General features: G+C 38.7%; 1 protein-coding gene across 5 annotated transcripts in view; it reads left to right on the top strand.

Moving 5' to 3' along the window:
• Nucleotides 1-21524, top strand: part of adgrl2b.1 (adhesion G protein-coupled receptor L2b, tandem duplicate 1) — a 130372-nt gene that overhangs the window by 34759 nt on the left and 74089 nt on the right. For all 5 annotated transcript variants that reach the window (XM_081374127.1, XM_081374125.1, XM_081374126.1 and 2 more), the window contains exons 3-5: nt 7391-7604; nt 10431-10540; nt 15148-15948. In XM_081374127.1, the coding sequence (XP_081230253.1) occupies nt 7391-7604; nt 10431-10540; nt 15148-15948 (1125 nt within the window). The remainder of the gene's footprint in view (nt 1-7390; nt 7605-10430; nt 10541-15147; nt 15949-21524) is intronic.

Here is a 21524-nt window from a genome sequence, read left to right as displayed (position 1 = left end):
CCCAATTTTCCATTGCAGTTTTGCGAAATATTCCTTTTTCAAATTGACTGAAAAACCACCTCACGCGAGCGTAAAAACTTTTTGCGGTCAATGGGAGCTTTCGTGAAATTGACGTGTTTCCATTGAGGCCATCCTTAAAAATATTCTTGTTTGCCGTAACCCGACCGACCCTGTCAATTTAGTACCGACCCAATTATTTATTTTTTTTCCCTTTCAGTCCGACCGACTTGCCGGTTGTAAACTTGCGTTTAGACCGACCGATTTTTTTTTTAACTCGTCAAACAACTAATACAACTGCAATAAAATAATATTAGTTATTAAGTATTGTGAATATAAATTGCCTAGACCTACATACAAACATAAGCTACGTTCTTTCTTTTAAATAAAAACCCGTGGCGCGTCATCTATGATTATGTTTACACCATTGGTTAACCGTAAACGCATGTCACACTACTGCCTTCAAGCTAAGTTTGCTTCGTTTCATTCACTGTCAATGGTTCGCGCTTGGTAATGATGGCTGCGGCTTTACTCTAAAGATTATTTCATTTTTATATGTTGTTGAATATGGTTTATTAAAAATAAACATGCGAGAGCATGTTATAGGCTATATGTCATGTTTTAGTCAGATATGACGACGACGCTACTGCAACACGCATTGCCGCAGATGAGAAGCTAAGCATCAACGTGCTATCGCAAATCAAAGTAAAAGTAAGTCGCTGACGCTTAACACACAATCATCATCATTAAATGTAAAGAAACGAAATGATCTTACCAGGGCTGTTTCCGCTTTCTCTTATTGCGGGCTTTGATTCAGAAATTTTAGCTGATGATAAATAAAATAATGTAGTCATAACTGTTGCTTTCGGTGACGTGCACTCCATTAAATCTACATATAGCGGTAATTGAAGATCGGATTTATATCCGCAAAAAAACAACACACATTTAGCCTATGTAACCAGGTGTAAATGGAATCGTTTTGATAAATCAGATTGCAATCCGATCTGAGAAAACGCATGAAGTGGCCTGGTGTAAACAGCCCTTAGACATAGGTGAAAAATGTCCCCCCCCCCCACCGACCCTGATTTTTTTTTAAAAAATGAAAAAATATATACTTTTTTATATTATTTTTTATATATATAAAAAAATATAGACCGACCTACCGACCCTTTTTTTCTTTTTTTTTGCTGTTACTGCAAACCAAAATATTTTTAAGGATGGCCTGACCCTATTTTCAATTAGGGCTGGTTAGGGCTCACTAGGGCTGGTTATCATTCAAACGTTTTTGATACTGATCCCATGACTTCGATATCGATTCCTGAACAATACTTTTTTCAATAGCAATAATGAACAGATGGTGTTATCACAGAGGCTGTAACATTAATGTGAAGAGGGAAATAAAACAAGAAAGCTAAACTGTTAATGCAGCCAAAGATAAGGATAAGCAAACTTTACAAGATACCTAGTTTAGTGTCACTTAATTCTGTTTTTCCCGTTAAAATTTTTCTGGATTCCGTTTTTTTCTTTTCTTTTTTTTTTCTTTTTCTGAATGGAATTAATCAAAAAGCATGAGTAATTAATTGAAATCATGAAACTTCAATTTAACAGCAATTTGTTAAGTTTAACAAAAATTAAATTCTTAATGGATTTTTTTTTTCAAATTCCATTTTATTTTTACCCAGTTCTGAGCTTTCCGTTTTTTTTTATCCGTATTCCATTTTAATGATTTAATCAAAAACTTATCTAATTAATTGAATGAATAAAAACAACTTAATTTTTTCATTTGTATACAATAATAGGGCCTTTTTATTTTAATGTTTTAAAATGAATTGCATGCCGTTTAGCAACACAAAGCATCCAGCATTTATTAATATGATATTGTAATATCGATCTAGCTCACTGCAGTGTGCCACAAGTGTCTCATAGCAGCCGTGTCTCGCACTCCTCTCTCATTAGAAATCGCTCCTGCTCTGCTTCATACTACAGTAATGTTAATAATCTCATCCATGTATATTATTCCTGCCCGTCGGATTCTTCTCCACCGGCTGTGAGGGGAAGACAACAAATCCCGGCGTCATCAAACTACGCCTTTGTTTTGAATAGGCGACCTCTAGTGGCGGAAAACTACATATCGTGCCTTTAACTGATTATTAAATAAAGTACATTTTCAGTTTTAGTTTATTGGCGAAATGAAAACTTTAATTTTCTAGATTCTGTGTTTTAATTTTAGTGCATCACTTGTTGATAGATTTGCATATAATTGAGATTGGTCCAGCAGAAAATGTGGTTGTGCAAAAGCACGGTAAAACTGGCGAGCGGCGACTCGAGCCCCACAGCAGAATCCAGGAGGACACGCAAGAAAATGACTTTTCCAGCCGCGGACCAGAATTCCTGATAAAATTCTGTGTCAGAAAGAAGAATGAGATCACAGCCAATTGCAATCCAGGTGGAACTGTTGCCATGGCAACACAATCGAGCATTCCATGTGATGATGTATCGTTTATGGCTCAGGGTTCCCCGTTAACATGATTTAACTGAGCGACGGGCTGAGATAAAGAAGCACATGCGTTGGCAGGCTTGTTGTTGCTTCTCTTCTCTCTCTCTTCCCAGCTCAGATGTAAATCTGGACTGCTGTTGGCAGTTCTTTGCCGAGACAAAGGTGAGTTGGAACTTGGAAATAAATAGTTCCTCTAGAGAGCCGGTAGGAAGGACAACATATTTCAGACTAGAACATAAAGCAGGCTTGATTTACGAAAAGTAAAATTGAAACTCTGCTTACTTTGCACTATTCATCTGTGCATGTTTTTCCGAAGAACAACAAAAGCTCATTATCAAAAAGTAGCTTTCTCTTCATCTGAAAGGACATCTGCGGATGCGATCGAGGCCACGTGGGCTGGCATTCAAATCCCCAAGGACACGCATTCTTGCCCACATCATCTTCATATGTCGTTGTCATTTAGCAGATCAAGCCCTGTTAAAGGTGCTAAATAAAAAAACAACAACAGGATATTCTGAGGATGCACATGAAATTGTTCAAGATGCAACTAAAAACCTGTCATAACTCTGCAATAGTTTAATCAAGAAATTTGATTTGATTTGGCAAATCACAGAAAATGGATACCAACAGCCAGTGAAATTATAGCAACTGATAATTATCGGTCCCATCAGCCAATCAGAACACAGATCTGAATTTACATTTGTCCACATCATGTAGCTTCTGTATCCAGATCTGTTTTCCCCACAAAATATTTTAATTACAACTGCACAAATCATAAAAAAAAAAAAAAAGAGTTTGATTGACTAATCGTGCAAAGTGTTGTTAGAACAGCATTCTGTTTAGATGTACTACGGCTGTGTAAAAGTCTTGTATGTGCAGTGTTTTCAGCGTTGAGCATTAATACTCAGTGAATGTCCACAATGAAGGAACTCTGAGCAGACGAGTGTGGAGAAACAGAAACCCTGGAGCGGATCTGGAGCTGCTCACACAGGACTCGGACTCTGTTCTCACACTTCACACTCCACACGGCGGGATTTATGTTCTCTCACACTCTCCTCTCTGTTTTCCCACAGAAGATATGCAGTGAAAGCTTTGAGTTCTTTTATTTGAAGTGTTTCTGGTGGGTGTTCAAGGTTTTACTTTAGATTTAAAGAATATGAGTGTGTGATGGGATGAATGCTGCATACGGCACATTGACTTTTTATACAACATAATTAAATGGGACATTAGTGAATGCATTATGACCAGCACAGAAATCATGTATAATCTAGAAACCCTAATGGAAAAATATAAGTTTTAAAAAAAGTTTGATTCAGCAAATTCAACATTTTGGTAGATGCTATTTACCCTGTGTAAATAAATAGTTGTTAGATGCTATTTATACATAGTGACCAATACTATTTGCTGCTCAGTGTATTGTAGCAAATTATATTAAACTGTATGCAATAACTACATGTTCATTGTATATGACAATATTTATTAAAATCATAAATGCATGCTTCCTTATTAGGACATTAGTTTTCTATATCCCAAATAACCCTCGCCTACACCAACCCCAAAGCCTACCCGATATAAACACTTTATTCCTACTATTAAATACCCGTTAAGAACTTTATTTCAATTCTATTTCTTAACGTTTATTTGAAATAAACACTTCTCTGAGCTGATATGCGATGGGAAAGGGAGAAGAACGGTCTTATCAACCATACAGCTTATCATTTTTATGTTACAAATATTCAAATTATTACAGAAGTACTGGGATAAAAGTTTATAGATCGGATTTAAATGCTGATGTCTACAGTAGTGATCAAAATAGAGTAAATCACATTTTAAAAGTAACTTGACGTTTCAAATAAAGAGTGTATTAATTACATCGATACACCAGTAGGTGGAGACAAGTGACTGTTAAAATGTATTTGTCATGGAGTCATTCACTCAAGAGATTTGTTCAGAAACGCTTTATCGGCCCTGTCCCAAATCGCGCACTTCATGTGGACTTTCGGTCTCGTGGACTTGAATTGCGCGTGCTCGCCGAGTCTACGAGTCCGTAGGCCGTCCCATTCAGCATTTTAACGCTCTGAAGTGTGCTCAGCAGCGCCCCCTTTGTACCCTTGAAGCGGTCTTCCGCGAAGCCCGCATAGATGCAGGCTCCACGCACTTTAACTACCCAGGAATCCTTGCGAAAGGCCAATCAGACAACGAATGGGAGGAGATTTCGCTCACGGATAATTGTTGACATGGCTGAGAAGAAAATATTACGGTTTTTATTACCTAGATGTATATTTTACTTGTTACATACAGTTTATACAAACATTATGGTCATTGAGCAGTGGTTGATGTCTCAAACATAATAGTGTGTTGAATAAATAATACGATCACATTATAATTCATTAAATAAATAGAAACGAATGTCGGGGCTTTACTGAGTCATATGTAAACATAGTATGAATATTGAAACCTGTAAATTCATCTGAATCTCATGCACATTTTCATTATGTGTTAAAATTGTAATCTTAGTTCAAATGGAACATTATGTATTATTATGTAGCTAGCTACAACTGTATACATCTTTTAAATAAGCATGATGTATCTATTGTCTAATGCCCAGGTGGCATGCACAATATCAAAATACAGAACTGTAAAATTAAGCTGTGTAGTTGACATGGAGATAAGACGTCGGAGCGCAAAAATGTGATTTCTCCTTTCCAACAACAACCAGGCCGTTATTTCCGGCGTGACGATCGAGTCTGTCCCAAAAATACCTCTCAATGCGCCCTCGTGGACTCGCGCCAAGGGGCCAATAGGTCTGCACTACATTACGTCACCAAAGTGTGGACTCTGAGGAAGTCCACAAGTCCGGAGTGTGCCATTTGGGACAGGGCCATCATCCAGTAATGAAACAAGTCTTTGAGTGAGTCATTGAATCATTCACTCAAGAGATTTGTTCAGAAACGCTGATTCATCCAGTAATGAAACAAGTCTTTATGAGTGAGTCATTGAATCATTCACTCAAGAGATTTGTTCAGAAACACTGATTCATCCAGTAATGAAACAAGTCTTTATGAGTGAGTCATTGAATCATTCACTCAAGAGATTCGTTCAGAAATGCCGATTCATCCAGTAATGAAACAAGTCTTTATCTGATTCATCCAGTAACAAAACAAGTCTTTATTAGTGAGTCATTGAATCATTCACTCAAGAGATTCGTTCAGAAAATCTGATTCATCCAGTAATTTAACAAGTCTTAATGAGTGAGTCATTGAATCATTTACTCAAGAGATTTGTTCAGAAAATCTGATTCATCAGTAATGAAACAAGTCAAGTCTTCATGAGTGTCATTTTTTTATTATTATTATTCATGCAAATTATTTAAATAGATTCCAGCAATTAACATTTCATCAGAACCTCTAGTAAATTACATGTTATTTTGTTTAGTTATCTGTACAAAATCGTGGGAGAATTGTGATCTCTATTTGAAACCCCCAAAAATTCTGATTCTCAATTTATCCAGAATCGTGCAGCTCCGACATTATATAAATATCTCAAATATGTGATGCCAACAGAAAACACCCTTTTATATTTTGGTCAGTAATAAACTCTTCCTCCCACACTTCACTACTTTCCCTACATCTTACTGAAGTATGCCCAACCATATGGTCATAACCATAACTCCTACATTCACTACAGTATATATATTTATATCATAAAGTATGATGGCCTTTTGAGAAGATGAAAAAGAAGAAAAAAAAAACATGTAATTTTTATAATGGGTAAATGCACGCATGTTGTTATGGATTACAAACAATCAGAAAACATTTCTCTGTTTTGGTTGACATGTTGTCTTTTGGACTAGAAGACAGATGCTGAGCCATATACTTCATATGGGACTCATATGACGCAATTTAATCATATTGTTGGGACAGTAGCGACAGACATAATACATGCTGAAAGTGCAGTTTGTAATTTTATCCTAGTTATTACTTCATGCTAGTAAGCGGCTGGCAGATCAGATATCAAAATAAGTGGACTTGTGGTTAAAATGGAAGCCATTTGCTATTTATATTACAGCTGATAAATATCTAGAAGCTGCTTAGGAATATCTAGTACTTAACATAATACTTTGTGGTTAAATTAATGAAAAAAAAATACTATACTATAGCATTTGTAAAAACATCTTCCGTTTAGTAGATCTGAATTTATTTATATAAGATGCTATCTTTAATTCTGAGATTGCTTTTATACAAGACCTGGCTGCAAAGGACGACACACACATGACAATTCAGTTAAAGTCCTCCTGTGGTGAAAATCAAGTTTTCATGTGGTGTTTTTAATGTGCTTTAAGACAAGCCAAGTGTAAATTCATAAGTCAACAGCATTGCTGAGTATTTTCTCCTTAAAACTGCAGTGAACCAAAGACAGTCTCAAAAACAGTCTTTGAAATCGCTGGTGTTTCTGACGTCACAAACTACCTTGTAACCAATCAGATCAACGTGTGATCGTCAACCAGTGGATCTCTGAGCTGAGTGAGTGGAGGCAGGGCTCATTTGCATATTCATAGAACCGCGCATACTAAATGTGGCAAGGGTGTCGAGTTACATTCAAGATATTTTAAGACGAAGACATTTTTTTCAAGGTAAAACGTTTAAATATGTCATTTTGGTGATCAAAGATGAGTTTTAAGGCATACAATTATTGACTACAGGGGTACTTTAATTTTAAAAGGATATAAAGAAAAAAAGAAATAACAAAGTGGAAAGCACGATTTGCACGTGTGTCACTTTCAGAGTGGGTTCGTTCATTTCATCCATTGTTTTAGGTTTTTCTGTGTTGTTGGGCATTGAGCCTGAACTCGTTTTTGGCCCAGCTAACCTCTGATCTTCCTCTGGTTCCTCTCAGGCTTCAGCCGGGCAGCGCTGCCCTTCGGTCTGGTGCGGAGAGAGCTGTCCTGCGAGGGATACCCCATCGACCTCCGCTGCCCAGGAAGTGATGTCATCATGATCGAGACCGCCAACTACGGCCGCACCGACAACAAGATATGCGACGCCGACACGTTCCAGATGGAAAACACTAATTGCTACCTCCCGGATGCCTATAAAATCGTATCTCAAAGGTAAAGTGTGTGTGCCGAGTGTTGCCTGTAGTCCAAATGTGGATTTTGTTTCCTCCTTTCCTATTGGGTTGTAGATGGTGAAGTCTTGTTTCTGTTAGTGCGCCGGTACAGAAAAGCTCTACACTCTTAAACACTACGAAAAAAGATTTTGTCTCAAAGTTGTGTATAAAACTAGATTATTGAAGTATGTTTTACAATACTTTGAAATGCCATGTTTAATTCAATGTGTTATTCGCTGTTTATTTTAAATTATTTGTGGAATTTACTAGCAATTTCTGAGTGAAAAATGTAAATCCTACATAAAATGTTATTAACTGAAGTTTTAGCACACAAACTCTAGTTCAAGTTCGTTTGTTTTGGCTGACTGTTCTGCTCAGTTCGTCCTGATCAGAAGTTTTTAGACTATATTTAGACCTGTCGCCATTGATTTATCATCTGATCATGGGTGTTCATTCTACTCGCAATTATTTGAGAACCACATCCCATCCAAATATAGGACATTTAAGAGCTCAAAGAAATGCCATCAAATGTGCGATTTCTTGTTTCCCTTTCCAGTACGATAGAGAGAATAAAGAATATAAAGACACTGTTTTAAATTAGACAAAGACAGTCAAAGGTCTGCCTTCATATTGTATATTTTATTATATTATATTATATTATATTTCAATTATTTATTATAAATATATATTATAATTTTTCATATGTGCCTATTTTTTTATTTTCTATTATTATATTAAATATCATACGATTCCATGTAAACAAATAAATAACATATAAGGCTAACACTGTCAGTGACATGAAACAAAACAGAATTAAATCGTTAATCACAACTGTTTGTAAGACAGTCGTCAGCATGAAATGCATGATTGTGACCAGCCTAACCATATAACAGTAAGATTAAAACGGTATATTCTAAGTGCGTTTTCCGCCACTTTGACATTTACACCCCCCCCCCCAAACTCAAAATAACTATAGTGCGTAAATGTTTCTGTGACTGAACAAAGCATGTGAATAAGGTCATTCAAATTATTATTGGTTGTTTGTTGCCAAACAGTTTGCTGTTATATTCTACACACACTATAGCTTTGGCACTGCAATGCGGGATTCACTCTGCCGTGGAGAGATCAGGGTTTAGAGAGAGAATAACAAGAAACACACCATAATGTTTTGTTTTTGAGGCTGAAAATGCAGCGTCCACCAAGTTAAAATCAGCATGACACAGAAGGTGCCGTATATCCGAGTGAATGGAACCAGAACAAATGTCATCAGAGAAGAGATGCTGCAAGAGGAAGTTATTCTGATTCAAGATTACGAGGAACATGAATTTAAGAGAATGTGCATGGATCATTTTTGAGTGAACTGTCCCTTTAAATGTGACATATTATGCCCCTTTTCACAAGATGTAATATAAATCTCTGGTGTCCCCAGAATGTGTCTGGGAAATTTCAGCTCAAAATCACCAAATTTGCCCCTTTTTGGGTGTGAGCAAAAACGCACCGTTTTTGTGTGTGTCTCTTTAAATGCAAATGAGCTGCTGCTCCGGCTACGTTCAGAAGAGGGCGGAGCCTTTACACAAGCTCCAGAAACTCCAACAATAACAAAACATGCAAATAATCTCACTCATCCAGAATCTCAGATATAACCCGTTTGAGTGCAGCCTTCAGAGATGTCCTCTTTAATGGCATGTTGTTCTGCTGGTTAACTCTGCTGGTGCCTGAATTAGTGAGATTACCAGGGTCAAGGTTTAACCTCTGACAATGGCGGTTTCATATGGACATGTGCTCCTCTCAGTTGATTGGTTGATGCGATCTCACCTTTACCTATGAACGGCATCACAGAGAAGGATATCGGTGAGTTGTATTCAGTGCTGGGGGATTTGAAAGTCCTTGAGGGTTTTCTTCTTTTCTGTTTTATATTCCCTGGCAGAATAGCTTGCAGTCGGCTCTGAGATAGAGTTAATGAAATGTCTTGTTTCCTTAACAATTTTTTCCCCGGTTTGCCCAAGGCCGAGCTGTGTGTGCTGGTTAACATCTAGGATGTGTAGTAATGTCGAGTTGTAGAACGTGACGCAAGGAAGGTGCAATTAACAAAAGTAATATAAGATGTCTTTATGCCGAGGCCAGTGTTTGTGAGCTTAATGGACACATAACGAATATAAGGGCTTGGAAAAGGTCATGTAGGGTCAAAGGTGTCTAACTATTGAGGCAGTTCAAAAACACTTCAGTATTTTGGTGAATTCATATGAATTTGTGCCATTTTGTATAATTTTGTGCGATCTGTTTACGCCACACAGCTGGTTAGGTTAAGGGGAGAACATTCCTGCTTATTTTATACAAATCTCATTATGCAAATTTATATGAAAAAGCCAACTCATAAAATAAATATGTTTTCACATGGGATCGGGTTGGTTGTGTTTGATTTCTGGTACGTCTCTTCAAACTTGATTTAAATATTTATTTACTCCATTTGTTAGAGAAGCATGTTGTGCCAATATTGGTCTTTTTATGTTTATTTTGGCAAATTTTAGCAGAATATTGAAGGAATATTGCGCCCTGTCCAAACTCTCTGGACTGTGCATTGATTACCACTAATTCAAATTGAATCTTTCTATATCAAACTAAACAGAATGACAGAAAACTGACTTAATTCATCACCACAAATAGCCATGAAGTTAAGCACTCAAATCAGAAGTAATCAATATATCTATATGCTAATGTTACATCCTCTTTTAATCCGAATGATAGCATAATATACCCTAGTAAACTAACAGTGAGCATGGTGAAGGTTTCAGTCCAGTAATTCCTCTCATTAATGCTTGTTTCGCAGGTGTAACAATCGGACTCAGTGTGTGGTCGTCACTGGCTCGGATGTGTTCCCTGATCCATGTCCCGGGACGTACAAGTATCTTGAGGTCCAGTATGAATGTGTGCCATACAGTAAGTTATCTTCATGCAAATCCTCTGAAATGCTGCACGTGACACCAAAGTTGATCTCGTTTATTTTACTGTAAATTGTTTGCAAAGTAATGCTAGACCAGTAAAATGCTGAAATGTGACATTATGGAATTTGGTGTGACGTTTAAGAAGTTTTTGTAAAGATTTTTACACTAAATGTTTTGATGGTGAACTACAGTAGTTATGGCACCCCACACATAATACAGTTCTTCAGGTAGATGTACTTACTATCAGGTTGAGTGCAGTTCTGTGTCGTATCCTAACATCATTGCTCTGTTTCACATCACAGTGAGCTGCCTACATAGGAAGCCTCATGAGTGATGTCCAGCGCTCCTCATTCATGGGCAGTTGCTCTATTAACAGTCACAACTGCATGATCACATGATCACCTCATAATCAGAACAGAAATACAAAGCACAAACCAATATAATGTGAGAAACTGCATTTCTGTACTGTTGGGAATGCAGATGAATACACTATATGTAGTCTTTATAAATGGCGTTTTCCTAGATCTTGGATAACTTTTTGGGATTGCCTTATTCGTGAAAGAAACGTGCATTTGTGCCTCATATTTGGACCAAAATTTGGCATGTTATGAGCGCAACTATAGCTTTGTTTCCATCCACCTATTTTTATGCACATTTTGGGATATTGCATAAAAACGCTGGATGGTTATGCAAAAATACAAAAAAAAAAAAATGCTCATAAAAACATATATGCTCACTTGAGACGGATTAATTTTTTTATCTGATAATATATGCACATAAACTACGATGAAGACGTGTTTATCGAGTAAATACCCTCGATATCCCCTGACTTTGCCTCATCATAGGCTGTGATTGGATAACTGGAGTAACCAGCGGACCAATGGCGTTGCAGCATCTCAAATGTTGGTTTGATGTTTCTGAAACGCCGTAGTCGAAGTGTGTCATCAGAATGATTTGGTCTAATTCCCTCCAGAAGCGTCTCACACGAGTGTGTTCCCGAACACCAGCATCCGAACGCTAGAGAACATGACAGCGTTAACTGTGTTTCGTCTGACGCTTTGAGACACACTCATTTATGATGGAGGAAACAGCCAGATTGCAGAAACTTACAGTTTATTACTGAGATTTTACACCAATTTCCCAGGAAGTCACGGTTTTGTTCTCTTGAACACATGGGATGGAAACGATGCTTTATTTGCAAATGTTTTATGCCATATTCCAATTTTTGCGCATAAGATAAATTAACAACTTTGGATGGAAACACAGCTGTGTATGTATGTACACTAGGAAGCTCATTAGGATTTGGAACAGAGCCGATGTCTGTTTCAGCGTTTAGCTTCGTGGTTAAATGGAAACGTGTTTACTCTGTGTTTAATATCTTCAGCTGACCTTTTGGATCTCTAGTTCTCCGTCCACATCTGCAGCTGTTAGCCCTGATGAGGAACAATAACACAACTCTCTTCTGTCATCTCTTCTACAGATGCTTTGTTTCTTATGTTTGTCTCTCTATTGAAAGCCTTTATGTTTTCAGATGGTTGTTTCAGGACCATCTCCATGTCACAAAGAACATGTCTGAACATGTTTTAAGGGCTTAATTTTACTTTTATTCATTGAGGATGCATTAAATTGATCGAAAGTGACAGTAAATACATTTATAATGTTAATAAATGCTGTTATTTGAACTTTCTATAAATCAAAGTATCCTGAACTGCTCAACTGTTTTCAACACTGATAATAATCATAAATGTTTCTTGAGCATCAAATCATCATATTAGAATGATTTGTGAAGGATCATGTGACACTGAAGACTGGAGTAATGATGCTGAAAATTCAGCTTTGATCACAGGAATAAATTACAGTTTACTATATATTCACATAGAAAAGATATTTGACAAAATCAGTCAAAACATTTGACAAAAATATCAAATGAATGCAGCCTTGGTGAACATGATACTTCTTTCAAAAGCATAAAAATGTTTACTGGCCCCAAACATTATTTCACTTTACTGGCCAAAGGAATATATATTTTTATTGATACCTTTAAAACCAAGCAGACGACTGCTGGCAATCCAACCTCTTTCTTTTTCACAATTCTGTGACACTTTTTTTGTAATTCACTTAAATTGTCCAAAAAATAATTTTAATTCATATTCATATTGAATTATTATATGCTGATGTATATTAATATATCTTGCATGTTACATTCTGACTTTCCTATAAATATATTATTATTTGTCTTTGTGCCAATGTATGATTCATGTCAAAACAATAATGAAGTTGTTCAGTTGTAATATCTAATCATAGATAAACTTCTAATTTTACATCTTTTTTAATGTTTGGAAGAAAAGATTGTGTGTTTTTCTTCTCTTTATCTTTCAGTTTTTCTTTCTCCTGCTCTCTAACCACTCTAATAGCTTCTCTCTTTGTGTTTAGGTGTCCTCTGATAGCAACATGATTAATTACACCTTATTCTCAGTTACACAGGTGTAGCACCAAAAACGTTTTTCCCCTGAACAGTTTTATTTCTGCATGTGCAGTATACATTTTCCCATTGGATGGTCTCTTCTTTGACGTAAATGTATTGGCCTGTATATGTAAATGTATGTTTTTTTTGGGGGGTGGGGCTCTAATCTTTTCTCTCCCTTGACGCTCTTTCCATTCTCTTGTTTTTCCACGGCTCAAAATAGAAGTGGAGCAAAAAGGTAAATGACTGCTCTGGCTCTCAGTCCTCAGCTCCTTGTTTTGTGTTGTATGGTTTCGAACCCTCCACACTGCTCCCCCACCCCCACCCCATCGCCTACATGATATCAAGATGGACAAGATCTATCTAACCCAAGCCCAGAAAATGTTTGGTCGGAGGTTAAAATGCAATCAACATTTACTGACATAGATATCCCCTGTGGTCTAGACTATATAGTATCATGTGTGTTTTTTAGACTATAAAATACTACCCCAGTTTAATGTGTGGAGCCAACTATAGGTAAGCTGTGAGTAGCCGCGTTTCCATTACAGATTTGCGCAAAACTTTTGTGATATTTTCTAAATGTCGATAAAAAATGATTGCGAAATGATGCCGTTGCCATTAAACAATTTTATTTTTGCCTCTCGTGATAAGTCATTTAAAAAATCATGGCGACGGATGTTGGTGGGTTTACGTATATGCCAGCAACTATACACTGTTTTTAATTGAAGGAGACGTAGGCGTGTATCCAAGCATTGATGGCAAGGAAAGCCCCAAATATGTGTGAGCTTGAGGATATGAGGAGTTTCCGGTGTTTCTCCCTCATATCTGCTTCAAGCTCTTGATATAAATTGTGGCATTTCTTTGTTGTTTAGAATCCAGTACTCCCATGATTCTTTTGTCTTTTATGAGTTTAATAAAGAACTGTCTTGTCTTCTGTCCAAACATACAGCATCATCTTTAAAGAATGATCGACTAACACCAGGTGACCTGTAAATGCGAAAATGCAAAATGCAAAATATTCCTTTTTCGAATTTCCTGAAAAACCACCTCATGCGAGCGTAAGGAGTTTTTGTGAAATCAATGTGTTTCCATTGGGAACATATTTTAAATTTTCAATTTCAATTTGTGCAATTTGAAGGGTAATGGAAATGTGGCTACTGTTGATTCCCTGCAAAGTGTAAACACTTCTGGGCCATCAACACATCTCTCTCCGTGTTTGAGTGTCCCGACCAACCCAACATTGACTCGACCAGTGGTGAGATTGTGGTGGGACTGTTTTGTTTTTAGGACAGGGAATACCAGTTTTGAAAACCTGTTTGGAAACACATTTTTGCCAGTCTAGTCAGTGCCACTAGAAGCACAACACACGAGATACACTTTCTGACATTTCATGTACAGTGAACTCTGGCTTAATGTTATTTGGCTTTTTCCTACAATGGCACCTCTGGCCACATGATATTGCTGGGAGAGAGAGGCCAATTATCTGTAGCCATCTGCATGTGATATGCTGTTCACCACAGACTTTACATTTCTAACTGGTTCAACCCCCAGAGACGGGTGCGTTTGACCTATTCGTTCCTCAGTGACGAGACACTTCCCGTTTGGCTGTCACTCTATCTGTCCTGAACAGCATTGTCATCCTGTCCCCTTGACCTTTGTGTCCTTTCCTCTCGCCTCTCATGTGTTGTCGGTTCTTTCCTCAGACATAATCCTCCATGTATGTGTGCTTACTTTCGAAGGTATGTCTTTTGCGACAAATACGACAATCCCGCCCCCATACTGTTGACGTAAAAGAACCATGGCTATATTCCAGAATGAATTGTGTCTGTCCATTAGCACTGTTTCTCTCATCTTTTTCATTTACAGGACTTTTTTCCCCTTATGTCTGCTCCTCTCAGTTAAACTTGTTTGCGAACAATCTCAAGAAGCAAGGCCATCTCAAACAGTTGCTCTCACTTAACCTCTCGCTTTCTTTCGATTATGCACACAACACCAGATACGACACTCCTAAAAATGATATTGTGGTACATTAGCCTTAGAAACCCTTACACATACACTGGAGCCAAAGAATGCATAGAAGATCATTGCTGGTTTTCATTTTCTAACTCTAGCTCTTGCCTCTTGACCTTTTCCCCCAGTTTTTATTTGCCCTGGGACTCTGAAAGCAGTAGGAGATCCGACCTTTGTGTTTGAGGCTGAACAGCAGTCTGGAGCTTGGTGTAAAGACCCTCTGCAGGCGGGGGACAAGATCTACTTCATGCCCTGGACGCCGTACCGCACCGACACTCTCATAGAGTACGCCTCGCTCGACGACTTGAGGAGTGGCCGACAGACAACTACCTACAAGCTCCCGCACCGCGTGGACGGGACAGGCTTTGTGGCCTATGATGGGGCCATCTTCTTCAACAAGGAGCGTACCCGAAACATCGTCAAGTTTGACTTGCGCACGCGGATAAAGAGCGGGGAGGCCATAGTCGCCAACGCCAACTACCACGACACCTCACCGTATCGCTGGGGTGGGAAAACGGACATCGACTTGGCGGTTGATGAACGGGGACTGTGGGTTATCTATGCCACCGAACAGAATAATGGACGTATCGTTCTCAGCCAACTCAATCCCTATACTCTACGCTTTGAGGCCACATGGGAGACCGCCTACGACAAACGATCGGCCTCCAACGCCTTCATGGTGTGTGGCGTTCTGCACGTTGTGCGATCCACCTATGAGGAGAATGAAAGTGAGGCCAGTAAGAGCCAAATGGACTATGTGTACAACACCAAACTGGGGCAAGGGGAGTATATCAATATCCTCTTTCCTAACCAGTATCAGTACATCGCAGCTGTGGATTACAACCCCAGGGATAACCAGCTATACGTGTGGAATAATTTTTACATCCTGCGATACGATCTGGAGTTTGGGCCCCCCGATCCAGGAGAAGGTAAGACACATTATTGTCTCTGTTTGGTTTTGTGTAGCGGTTGAATTTGTGTCTGCAGAGCATCGGCTTGCTACGGATGATTTACTTTTAATTTTGAGTACTGTAGTGAGACGAGTGTGTGATGGAGGAGAGACCCCTGGAGAGAGTCTTCTAGGCCAAAATTGCTCAAGTGCAGTGGATTATTTAATCATTGTCATGTGTGATAGTCACAGTGGCTGCTTGTAAAGGCCAATTATCATAGTGAGGCAAGCAGCGTTCAATGACTTGACTCAAGAGTGGCTGATGAGACTTTGCAGGCCTATTACCTCACCCATAAACTCCTGTGAATTGAAGGGGGAAATTCACAATTGCCCTGTTTTGCAAAAGTGCGTCATATCTGAGAAGGCTAGTGATTGACCCTACTAAGTTGAAAATTGTCTCAACTTGTTCCCATAGAACATTGATTATTTTCCTAGAGAATATGATTTGCAATTCATTTAGACAGTCTCAATATCATTTGGTGTGTGGTAAAGGAAAATATGTAGCTTATTCATGAAAATATGCTTTTATCATTGACTAGATGTGTTGGAAGCGGGACTTTTATTTTGCCGGCTTCTATTCTCCATCTTCATTAGTTATGGTCTCTGTTTAACAGTTTTGTCTGATATGTAAATAGATAGAACTGTTAAACAAAGAATGTAAACCGTCTACGAAAAAGTATTATAGCATTTGCTTTTATATTGTTAGTAACAGAAAGGCAAACACTAATAATACTTCAGCAAATATGCATATTTAACCAGATCTTTGAATATTTAATAAACTTTTAATTTCACAAACCTTGCAGACTTAGTCGAATCCAGCTGTCAGATATTCTGAAGTGTGCATTTGTAGCCTGCATGATCGGTCGGTCAGTGTGAACTGAGTACGGACAGGAGAGTTCAGCTTCACTGGAGACACATGATCTACAAACTTTATGACTATATTTAGTTGCCCACACTGTCATAATCATGTCATTTTCATTTTGCTGTAGGAAAAATTATCGTTACCTTGTAAATATTTATTTGAAAAAATATGATGCGCACAAATTTAATCAGATTACCACATTTTATTCATATTTTTAGAGATTTATTTTTGACAGGAAAGTGCAAGATTATAATGTGTCTGTAGCACATCAGTTCTAAGTGATATGTAAAGACTCTGGCTCTATGTGTGTGTGAGAGAAACACAGAGCGCTCTCAGCTAAGTGACGGGGATTCGGTTGCCTTCCCACTACAGTTTACGGTGCATCACATACGCTGCACATCCATTGAGATGAATTGCAATAGTGTGCTTTAAAGACGGAGAGCAAAACTCTCAAGAGCTCAGAGTGTTCAAGACGGGTGAAGGCGAGAGAAAAATTACTTGTCAAACTTATACTTAGCCTCTAACTAGAACACTGACGTGTGAAATCTTACAATTTTGCCTAGCATGATTTTTTTTTACTCTCAATGTATAGGGTTGTTGAAGGATTAGTTCACTTAAGAATTAAAATTTCCTGATAATTTACTCACACCCACGTCATCCAATATATTCATGTCTTTCTTTCTTCAGTCGAAAAGAATTTAAGGTTTTTGAGGAAAACATTCCAGGATTTTTCTCCATATAGTGACTTCAGTGGGGTCCAACGGGTCGAAGGTCCAAATGTGAGTTTCAGGGCAGCTTCAAAGTCTCGACACGATCCCAGACGAGGAATAAGAGTCTTATCTAGACAAACCATCCGCCATTTTATAAATAACTAGTGATCGACCGATATATCGGTCGGCCGATAAATCGGGCCGATATTTGCGGGTTTGACGTGTATCGGCATCGGCCGATACGCGGCTGCTGCGTTCGCCGATAGTTTTTTCCGGCATTATTTACAGACAGGCGTCGCAGGCAGCTCTGTGTTGTTCACGCGCAGCCCATGCACTGCCCCTCCCACACTAGCAGAGTGCTGGAAGCCTCTTCAAGACGGCAAGTTTTAAACTTTCAAAGCATGTTTTAACTGTTTGACTTAGCTGAAATATTGCCATACACTTTAAAAGTGGAAACACGTTGCTCTATATGTGCGTGCAACTAAGCAAGTTTGTGGGTCCAAATGGAAAACGCGAATGCCTCATCTATAAAACTGCTTGTCATTGTATTTAAGGAGCTGCAAATAGCTAAGTTTGAGGCTATCCATATGCATATGGCAGCTGTTACGAACACTGGTCATAAGATTAAATAATGCCGACGTTGTTTCGTGATATTTGTGGGAGTTTTATTCAGCGACCACCTGGCTGAGGTTTGGACGTGTGCTCATAAAAGAAGCGACGCGGTTGCGACACGCATGCGATGCAGCGCGCTCGTTTGTCCAGGCGCTTCTATGCCGTGGTGAGATGAAAACAAATACATTTTTTAGGGCCTGTTCACATCGCATCTTTTGCGCGCTCAAGTTCGTTATTTCAAATGTAGGCGCGCGGTATGCGCGCTCATAATGGAAGCGACGCGCTTGTTTTTTCCAAGTGCGTCCGCGCCGCATCGAGATGACAACATCTCAACTTTTCAGAATGCCGCATCCGTGGTGGAATAATACGACAGCATCGAAAACTCGGCCGAACAGCTGATCATAGCTGGACAGGGCGGGTTTTTATTTCTCATCTCCATAAATATATGTAGTCGTAAAGGGCAGGAAATAAATGAATCCTTCCTCCATGTCATCATGGAGAGCGCAGTTCATGGCTGCATAGCAAAGACAGACGTTTATTATGCTGCTTGCTTGTTGCTACTGTGTGCAATAGTGAAATTATTTTATTCATGCTTAAATATTTATTTTCAGAATTTACTTAAAGAATTTGAATTATGCTTAAATATTTATTTTCAGTAATTTTAGCACTGAACTTTTTTTTACTTGTTCTACCTCACATGTTTTTAATATTTGTCAAATATTGTTGTTTTTTTTTAAGTTCAATAAATGCTCCTTTTTTAAATTGAGACTTGTAACGTTTGTTATCATCATTGTGTCATTTTTATGATTTAAATTGAGTGAGCAAAAGCAGTATCGGCTCCAAATATCGGCCCAAGAAAATCGGCAGCCCGTATCGGTCATCGGCTAAGGCTGATGAAAAAAAATCGGTATCGGCATCGGCACTAAAAAATCCATATCGGTCGATCCCTATAAAAAACATAAACATTTATATACTTATATACTTTATATACACAAATGCTGGTCTTACACTAGCTGTGATGCGCCACACATTACGTAGCTAATCACATTGAAAGGTCGTTGTAAATCTTATTAATCAAAGTTAGATTTTAAATCAAGTGATTCTTGTTCACTTTGGACCTGTCATGATTTAATGTAATGTTCATTTAATGTTCTTTTATTCAGCCAGTTTTGAACAAATCAGGTGAATGATTCAATGACTCACTAACATTGACATGATTTGCAGTTTTATTATTTTATAATGTTCAATGAGGTTCATTCGTGCCTTCTCCGAGCTGCATTAAACGGTCTCTCTACACCTAAATTCCACTTCAAATGCAGCTTCTGATCACCTCTGCAGTGCAAAGACAGCTTTTAGTGAAACTGATTTAATTTGATTGGTAACAACCCTAAAGTGTCTTGTTATTCTAATTGAATCGGAAAGATGGTCTATAGAGCTGGTAAGTCCCGCCCCTTCCGTAAAACCCCACTGGACCTCAAAGTTGAAAAACCGTCAATGCAAGTGAATGGGAGAAAATAATTATTTTCTGGTCCCGTTTGAATTGTGCCATGAATGTGAACATATGTTGTCTGTGAATTTTTTTATATAACTTTTCATGTTACGAGTTTGACAGTATATGGTATGATTCTTCGGCTAGCAGTTGTGGAAAAGACATAACGAGAAAGACTACATGTCGCCTATGTGACGTCACCCCATAAAGTTGACTTACCCGTGGTTTTCGCCAACCTCAACGATTTTGTCCTCTCCCTGAAAGAAGGCGGTGAAGTGCACCAAAGACACAGCCATGTTTAGCGGGATCCGTGAGCTAGTGTCCGTGTGCTAGTGGTGTTGACGTTTCAAACGCGTCGAAAGCAGCGAGGAGTTGTAGTCCACAAAGTGCTCACACACAAAGTCTACCCGTATCAAACTTCTACCCGCTAAATTGTAGGATTCTTTACACGAAAAGTTATATAAAAAATTCACAGACAACATATGTTCACATTCATGGCACAATTCAAACGGGACCAGAAAATAATTATTTTCTCCCATTCACTTGCATTGACGTTTTTCAACCTAGAGGTCCAGGGGGATTAGCGGAAGGGGCGGGACTTATCAGCTCTATACATTCAATAAAGTTGAAGTTGAAAAACAGCCATTATAAGTAAAAAATGTCCTTGGAAATCATTTTAAAGGGTCAAAAATGCTTTCTTAAAGGGATGTTTCACCACTGGAAAGATGAATGTGTATTTAAATTGGGTCATTTATGTAGTAGAAATATTGAAATTATTTTAGAAGTTGGAGCCTTCTAGACTGAGAAAAGCCAGAAAATATATTTTTGGCTCATGTGGATGAAAGACAACAACTCCCAGAATGCACTTGCTTCGCTGCCCTACGAGGACACTCCCAAGCTTACAGAGGGCAGTATCGGAAGAAATGATACAACTAGGCTACTAGTTGAGTCGAAACTGAAAAGACGGCGTTTTATCGTGAGATCCCCCTATGGGCGGGTTGAAGACATGCGGAACGAGCTCCTCCTACTGGCTGTAGTCTCTCGCCTCTGGACACAAAAGTCTCGGATGATGCAAAATTACGATTTTTGCGTCATCAGAGTTTTTTTTTCCAGAAACACAATACAGAAATCTCTTGTCTCGGGGGCACATGAGGGAGGGAAGCACGAACATTCGAAAACACTACCGGGTTTCTACTGATACAAAGCTTAAAGGGGTCATGGACTGGATAATTTTATTATTTTATAATTTTTCCTGGGGTGAAAGTTTCCCTTATAATGTTAGTATGATTTTAACATCAACAATTTTCATAATTTAGAAATAAAAGGCATTTTTCCTAGCCTGATTTTAGCCTCTGATTTGAACGCTCTTTTTTAAGGGATGTGTCTTCTTCAGAGACTTCAGTGTAAATGCCCACTGCTGTGATTGGCTGTGAGACTTCAGTGTAAACGCCCACTGCTGTGATTGGCTGTGAGACTTCAGTGTAAACGCCCACTGCTGTGATTGGCTGTGAGACTTCAGTGTGAACGCCCACTGCTGTGATTGGCTGTGAGACTTCAGTGTAAACGCCCACTGCTGTGATTGGCTGTGAGACTTCAGTGTAAACGCCCACTGCTGTGATTGGCTGTGAGACTTCAGTGTGAACGCCCACTGCTGTTATTGGCTGTGAGACTTCAGTGTGAACGCCCACTGCTGTGATTGGCTGTGAGACTTCAGTGTAAACGCCCACTGCTGTGATTGGCTGTGAGACTTCAGTGTAAACGCCCACTGCTGTGATTGGCTGTGAGACTTCAGTGTGAACGCCCACTGCTGTTATTGGCTGTGAGACTTCAGTGTAAACGCCCACTGCTGTGATTGGCTGTGAGACTTCAGTGTAAACGCCCAC

The sequence above is a fragment of the Scardinius erythrophthalmus genome (genome assembly GCF_964197995.2).
Source record: "Scardinius erythrophthalmus genome assembly, chromosome: 9".
NCBI classification, from domain to species: domain Eukaryota; kingdom Metazoa; phylum Chordata; class Actinopteri; order Cypriniformes; family Leuciscidae; genus Scardinius; species Scardinius erythrophthalmus.
Note: the sequence above shows the minus strand (reverse complement) of the source record. Positions and strands in the feature narration are given on the sequence as shown.